Source organism: Pseudonaja textilis, chromosome 2, assembly GCF_049901715.1.
Source record: "Pseudonaja textilis isolate UNSWEBS1 chromosome 2, rPseTex1.2, whole genome shotgun sequence".
In the NCBI taxonomy this organism is placed as follows: Eukaryota; Metazoa; Chordata; class Lepidosauria; order Squamata; family Elapidae; genus Pseudonaja; species Pseudonaja textilis.
The window spans coordinates 103,906,532-103,914,781 of NC_141991.1; the positions used below are offsets into that span (position 1 = coordinate 103,906,532).

The window sequence follows — 8,250 nt, forward strand, 5'->3', positions numbered from 1 at the left end:
ATATAATTTGAAACATGAAAATTTATACTCCCTGAAGTTCAACCAAGCTAAAGGAGACATAAAGACTACCAACGATGAAACTCAAATAATATGATAAGAGAAGAGAGCACCAGGGCTGAGACGCAGGGAGAGGGAGAAGCAGAAATACAGCTGTAAGTAAAGAACACAAAGACAATTACAATAGTGTCATGATATAGTACTTTAAACTCTATAATTACTATCAGCTTACTAGATCCAGGGGCATGCCATGAACATCTTTGATCTTAGCAAAGCATTTGATAAAGTCTCTCATGATAACTTTATTCATAAAATGGTAAAAAACATGAACCAGAAGATACAACTGTTAAATGGATGCATAATTGGCTGAATATCCATCGCTAGAAAAGACCAACAAATGGTTCCCTAGCTTATGGCATCAAATGGAAAGGCAAAGCTATATCCTGAACCCAATATTGTTCACCATGTTTATTAATTACCTAGATTAATGGCTGTGAGAATTATAATAAAATACAGGCTTGGACAGTAAGTTAAAACAAGAACTTTAACAGGGAGAAATATAAAGTATTGGCTCTAGGGAGAAAATATTGGATGGGGGAGACCTGGTTTTCCAGTAGTTCACATAAAAAGAATTTCTGTTTTAGTAGGTCACAAGCTGAGTAAGAGCAAACCATGTGCTACAGTTACTGTCCCACTCTACTTACGTAATACCAAAGGTGCTTTCAGGATTGATCCAACCATCCCATTCAGGCACTTTGGTTCTGAGAGGCCAACAGCTGCTAAAAAATTAGGTCCCTTTACTGCTGCCAACATACCCCTTTATTATAGCCAGTGTTGCCCTTCGCACCAGGGAAGGACTATAAGGGAAATTCTTACCCCATCCTGAGTCTGGCTGAACTATGGTATCAGGAAACCAAACAAAATTTTGGGAGTCTGTAGCTTAGCCAAGCTCAACCAGGTGCTAGAAGGCCACCACCAGTCAACTCCAGGACTGAAAACAATTATCAACTTTATTAGGGGTGCTGAAAGATAAGCTTCCACACAAAGTTAAAATAGATGAAAATGTTTAAACTATTCCCAGAAACATAAATCTGGTTTGTTATTTAAAAGGACAGTAGCTAACCACCACAGATAAAATGGATGCAGGCTACAAACAAGGTGAGAGGACTGAAAACGGAGTTCAATGAGAAATTGTTAAAGGAAGTCAGTATGGTTAGCCTGGAAAAGAAAAGAGAGATAATTTTGTAGCAGTCTTTAGATATCTAAAAAGGACCATTATGCAGATGTTAGAGTACACTTGTTCAGTTGCTCCAGAGGACAAGACCAGAACCAATACATTGAAAATACAAAGAAGTAGATGCAGGTTAGATATATATTTTAAAAATCTCCACTTCTTGCATATGAAGCTTCCCAGGTCTACAAGGAGGTATGTTAAATAATGCTGACCAGGGCAGAATATTTAACTATGTTCAAATTTTACAACAGATTATAATAAAGTACATTTTGCATTACTGTAACTTATATTTTAACGATATTAAGGGATCAACCCTAGAAGAAATTAATTTGCTCTTTTTTATATTAAATTACTTCTATTCTAGCCCTGTTCAAAGATCCAGAGACAAAGGACAAAATGTGATAGAGAACATAATAGGAATAGCAGGGATGAGCAAACATAACCTAACCAGACATTGTACATCAAATGGGTATGTCCTGACCTATCCCAGGACTTGCAGCAGGGAGTTGAGGGGTAGAACCATGTTTTTCAAAGATTTTGTAATGGCCTGCAAGATCAGGTTAGCCCAAACCTTAGGTAGAGGGAGATGTTATTCCAAGGAGCAAATGCTATGACAAAGAAGGTCCACCTCATAAATCCTATACAAAGATATTGCTTAATGGAGGAATATGAAACATGCCAACTCTGTTAGATCTAGTGATGAGAGAAGTGGCCCCACAAATAGCCAGGCCCTATGCCAGGGTTGTCAAACTTGCAGTGTCACATGGTGTATCATGACTTTTCCCCCGTCCACTAAACTGGGCATGGATGTGGCCAGCATGTGACGCATCCAGCCTGTGGCCTGCAAGTTTGACACCCTGCCCTATGCCACCAAGCGCCAATAGGTGATAACCAGGATCTGGAATTACACTTAAATCTTAATGGAAACAATGCAACTCATATACTAGGGGTAAAACTGCTTGAACTGCTACATTCTGGAACAGCTGTAGCTTCTGAATGGCTTTCAAGAGGAGCTACAGTAATAATGTACAGCATGTTGCAGTACTCCACACATAAGGTGAACAAGGCATGCATACTGTAACTATGAGAAAGTAGAAATCACATGGTTGGTACACTAGCTAAACCTATAAGAAGCCTGCCCTGGCCACAGCTGCCACCTGATCTTTGAGTAGGATCTATGAATTCAGAAAGATTCTCACATTGTGCATTAGTTCTGCATGGGAAAGTAACATTTATCCACAGCCAAAGACAGAGAATCACTATCCTCAGAAGATCCATGCACCTATTAGGCACTCATTTTTGTCAATGCTAAGCATATTCTTCCTCAGCCAGATCCAAACAGCTTCCAGGAAATGGAACAAGATTCAACAGAATAACTTGGACAACTAAGTACAGGCTGATATACAAACTCAGTAAGCTGAACAAACGTAGAAGTTAAAACAAGGGAAACTAGAAAAGCAAAACCTGAGGGAGTCTGGTTTGTTTTGGGCTGAATTTCTCCCTACTTCCCTCCCATATCTACTGGAACCAGTCACAGAAAACAAGTCACACTACAGTACTAACATGGCCCTAAAAATCTTCTTTTACCTCCAACTACTAAACTCCATAGCCAATCTAGAGCGATTCCATGATCAGTGGTATCAACAGTCATTAAGAACCAGGATGCTCGTATCACTCCAACTAGTTCTGTCAAAATTCATTGGCAAGCATAATCCATTTTGTCCCTGTATCATTCAATACAAATAAGTCCAAATAATCAACTTCTTCCAGAGCCCTCAGCAATCTTAGCCAACGGAGACTGTGGACAAAAAATCAACAATAAATGTAGGATCCAGTAATGGTTTCTTGAGGAGGGAGAACATTACCACCTTTTGTATGGGATACATTCATTACACATCTCTATACTTTTCCTTTGTGAGTAATTAATCATTCTTGGTTCATTTTGAAAACTATCTAAACTTATCTAGGGTGTGCGTGTGTTGTTCACCACTTGAATACAGGAGGGAAAAGAAACATAATATTAAATCCTCTCCAAAAGAGGCAGCAACCAAAGCAAGTTTATACTTGTTACAGTAGAATCATACATTTAGCAAGTGGGAGATCAGCAGAATGGCTTTTGACCTTGAACCACAATTTATGACTTGCATCCAAGGATCTGTAAGAGGTATCAAGCATTCAGGCTTCCTTACTCATTTGAGTTATTAATATACACCTTGTATTCAACTGTATATCACCTACCATTGAAATAAATGGGAGAAGCACATTTGTACATTTGTGAGCTGGTACAGTTATTGAAGCACCAAAAATCCCACAAACATTCGGAGACTAAAAAGATAACTTAATATATGATCAAATCTAGAATGATAGTATGAAACTTACATAGACGATGAAACTATTTGATTCTTATATTAAGAACTATATAAATTTGCCTTTTCTACTCACGCTTACCACCTATTATAATGCATATAAATTATGTATATTTAACATAATTTTAAAAATGGGGAATCACTATCAATAAATTTTAGAAGGTATATAATTTTCAGTGAGAATATAGCAGATTTCCGGAAGAAGTAACACATGGGAAGTCTTGTTGCATAAAGTTGGATTTTTCCCAATTATTTTTAAATAGTGATTTAATTCAGCTTAATTTTCATTAATCACAGTTGGCTATACTGTACTGTGTGATGAGCACCATCTGCCTTGGGAGATTCAGTTATAGTCCCACCTTAGGCCCAAAGCCATCTGGGTGACCTTGTGCTACGTAGTAGTCTCTCTTATTCCTAGGAAGGAAACAATTGCAAACCATTCTTGAAAAACCTTGCCAAGAAAACTGCAGGGACCTGTCCAGGCAGTCTCCAGGAAACAAACATGACTGAATGGAAGAAGAAAAAAGGACAGCAATCCACAAGTATTTAGAACTTAGTTCCCCCATCGCTCAACCTCAGGAGCAGCCACTAGGACAATCTGTCTTTGGATAATTTATTTGAAGTAATACACTAAGAGCTTCCAATTTGATTACAATGTCTTTCAGACAAATATAAAAATTGCTAAAGTACAGAATGCCTCATAATAAACTATTAGTTACAATAAGCAGATTTTGAAAACAACTTTAAACAAGATGTTTTCTCAGCTTAATATATTATAAATCAAAAAGTCCTATCAATTCAACACATTGTTTCTAATATCCAGGGGAAGTAATATTCTTTACTATGAGACAAAACATGGAAGTAACTAAAACATAAACGCTACAAAGTAATGGTTTTCTGAAACATCCAAATGCTGAGAAATTGCTTCAAATCAAATCCTGGATTCTCAAAGTCCTTTTTTGCTATAAAAGAAACAGAATATTCCTACAGTTTCTCTTCATGTCACAGTGTATGAGACTACTGGAAATAATATTTTATAAGCAAGTGAATATTATTATGGTGTTTAAACTTATACTAAGATTCTAAATAAAAAATACTGGACAGGTAATAAAAAGCTATTGTATGGCAAGAGACTCCCTCAATTTGCTTGTTGATATAACTATTTCAAGAAATTAGAAGTAGGTCTAAATTTAAGTCAAAATTTGGCTACAAATGGTAATCAGATACCATACTATACTTAATAGTTAATCAAAGTTGGCAACCTGTGGCACTCCAGATGTTACTAGATTACCACTCAGCATTTCTAGGAAGCACAGACAATGTACTTATCCTATGTGTTTGTGAGACAAAACTGTCATATAATTTAATCCCGAGTAAGACAAACCAGAACAAAATTTAATTAATGTACTGTATTAGTGACTTACTCTATCTAGTTGCTGAAATACTGTATTACATATTTCTCCTTCAAATAGGTTTTGAATACCATCTTGACTCTAAATATATTACTTTGATTATTCTTATATTTCAGTATACAGTAGTATACACTGCTTCAAACACAAAATTTGTAAATTAAGCAGAATATACTATATTATCTGAGAGTTGCAAAAACATTTAGTGCACTTTTAATGCAACCGTCAATCAAGAGTTTTCTAGCATCTGATGAGTACTTTATGTAATTAATTTAGTCAACCACTGGCTTGAGCAATTTAGCATGATCAATATTCCAATAGTAGCTACTCTTCTAGGCTCATAGCCCTGACATTAGATATCCCTTGAAACAGAAATACCCGGAATTAAATTCAAAATCTTTAATACGCTTTACAGAACATAGCACTCCTTCCATAGAAGTGATTCCAAAGCAGCAGTTGCATGATTAAAAACTTCCTGCCCAAAATCTATTAGTGGTCAATTGACTTGGAGGAAAATGCGTATTTTGCAATCTCAGTACAGTAGTACTAAACAACTCATATTTATTATCATATTAATTGTATTGACATGCTAACGTATTTCCAAATACCGAATTGGTAAGAAATAGAGCATTAAGGAAGTCAAGATAGAATTTTAAGTTGTGCCATAGTGAAAATATGCTATATTTCAGAATGGTTTTCCTAACACAGATGTCATGGTGAATCTAAAATCTTAGTGTCAATGGAAGGATTATGTTTCTGGATTTAACCACAAATACACAATGGCAACCTCATGCCCCATATACACAGATCCTGAAAGAGATCTCTCACTGTTTTGCACTGCGTTTTACACATTATTACCATCTGCTTTCTTTTCCTATGAAGAGGAATGCTCAGAATCGACTTCTTTTGCCTTTTACATTCCACTTACCATACTATCTTCGAATTTCTTAAGGGAACGCCTCAAGCTTTAATTCATTTCACCCTCTTAAAGCTACATCACCGCTTCCTCCATGACTCCACACAAACACGCCTTACTATCTAGAGAGCTTTACACGGAACACCTCACCGAAGACCTGCTGTAACCCTTTCCTTCATACACTTCACCATACATAAATACTGTAACAAGCCCCCACCCACGACCGCTCGGTTTGTCCAACGCCGCTACATTCACACAGCCCTGTTTTCTGCACCAGATTCTAATTCTCTCCGGGGATTTAAGCTCCCTGAACTTACCTCGCGCGGTGCATTAAAACAAAAAAAGCTCCACTTCCCGAAAATTTACACATCAATTTCTTTCGGAGCTCCGATTTTCTGGTGATCGTCTGTTTTCGACTGAGTGTTTTCGGGTTTTTCTGCACGCATATTTTTTTTATATATATATAAAAAATATATTATTTATATATACGCTCCCCCTCCCCTCCTCCAATAATGTACATACTACTATAGTTCGTTCATCCCTTCGTTCTCGTGGCCCATAAACTCCTCTTGCCTTGCATCTCTTTTAGCACTCTCACCACCACCACCACCGTTTCGCCTTCCTGCATGCACACCACACCTCCTCCTCCCCCTCGAAATTCACACTTCGTAAAGCTTGGGGGGGTCTTCCCGGATTCGCCAGAGAAGAACTCAAGCCTCCACCTCCTCCAGCCCGGGACGCGCTTCTAGGCCTATCATCCTCCAGAGAGGCCTGGTCCTCCTTTACCCAGCTCTGGCGCTCCCTCCTGTCCCTACAAGCAGGCAGGCAGGCAGGCAGGCAAGCAAGCGAGGAAGCGAGTCCAAGGCGAGGGCCGGTGAGGGGTGGTTAAAGCGCGGCCTATAGAGCCTCTGGATTGTCGCTCGGGGGCCCCCAGGCCGCTCCCGAGGCGCGCTCCCTTACCCTGCATGCTGCTGACTGTCGTCTGCGCCGCCTGCGACCCGGGGCCGGAACCAGAGCCGGGACCAGGGCTGGGAGCCGCCATTGTACAGCGCGCCAGACGCGGAGGGAGGGAGAGATGGACGGACGGCGGGGAGGGAAGGAGGCTGCAATGCAGCAGAAGCAGCGCAGCGGACCGACCCCCTCCCCGTCCCGCGCGCCCGCCCGCCCCCGGCTCCTCGCGCGTGCCCGCCTCGGCCCCAGGCAGCTGGCGGGACACCCAGAGGCCCCGACTCGGGACGACAGGCGCCAGCCTCCCGGGCCCCGACCGACCCAAACCGTCGCTGCTCCTCTCTTCTCCGCGCTGCTGGGGCTCCCGTGTTTTTTTTTTTTTCCCCTCTGTCGCTCCCTCCCACCTCCGCGGTACAAGTATAACCCCTCCCAGGCAGCGGGCGGAACGGATGATGCCTCTGAGTCCTTCGCCCAAACAGAGGAGCCGGAGGAAGGACTGAGGAAAGGGAAGGAGCGCGCAACTTCTCAGCCTTAGCCGGGCATGTCGTGCTCCCCTTCAAATGGGAGCGCCTTAGAGATTATCTTGCTGGGAGAGGTGGGGCAAAGCGAAAGGGCTTTGCCGACCTCAAAACGTGAAGTGCTCTGCTTCAAACCTGCCTCTTAAACCAGGAACGGGTTGCTATTGAAGGCACAAGCCTCTCCGCCTCGCCTCGCCTTTAGATTGCAACGCTTGGGTGTACAAAACAGTTTAAACCTGATGGCATGAGGAGGAAGGGAAGATCATTCCTCGACCAGAATCGGTAACTAGACCTCTTAAGAGATCCAGAGAACACAATCAAGTTCCGGTTCTGCAGGAATCGAGCCTGTGAATTAAAGTGCTCTGCCTTGTTTTTAATTAAAGGTGCTTCCAATAGGTTATTACACTGGGAAATGTATATTGGTGAGCAAAGTGTTTTAAGGAACCTTATTCTGTATTTTGTTATCAGCTTCTTCAGTGCTGATATTTACAGCATTTTAAATTAATTAACAGGACGCTCTTTTTTTAAAAAAAGATATACTGTACATTACTTGTCCACCTAGGGGTTCAAGATTACAAATATTAGTTACAGTACAAGCATTCTTGTAACTTAAAATGGAACTTAAAACATTAGAACACAAAACAATTGTAATAAATATCTTAAAATATTCATAAAAATATGTATTTATTTAAAACTATTATTCAAACCCCATCAAAAGACAGATTAAAATGGGATTAAAAGGCAAGGTTTAAAAACTTCCTGAAAGAAAGGCTAATGAGAAAGGGAAAAGGGCTACTTTGAAGGAGGTTTTTCTAGGAGGTTTGCCTTGTATTAAACAGTACTTATTGCTCACTCATTGTAT

The 8,250-nt window shown here is 40.3% G+C and overlaps 1 protein-coding gene across 6 annotated transcripts in view; it reads right to left on the bottom strand.

The window, feature by feature from the left end:
* The window catches only part of MAP2K4 (mitogen-activated protein kinase kinase 4), a 67,718-nt gene extending 60,462 nt beyond the window's left edge, over nucleotides 1–7,256 (bottom strand). For 2 of the 6 annotated variants that reach the window (XM_026702114.2, XM_026702113.2), the window contains exon 1: nucleotides 6,883–7,243. In XM_026702114.2, coding sequence (XP_026557899.1) covers nucleotides 6,883–6,964 — 82 coding nt within the window. In that variant the 5' untranslated portion in view covers nucleotides 6,965–7,243. Of the gene's footprint in view, nucleotides 1–6,882 lie in introns of all 6 variants that reach the window. The other 4 variants (XM_026702115.2, XM_087922964.1, XM_087922960.1 and 1 more) reach the window with 3 other exon arrangements.
* Nucleotides 7,257–8,250: the final 994 nt, after the last annotated feature.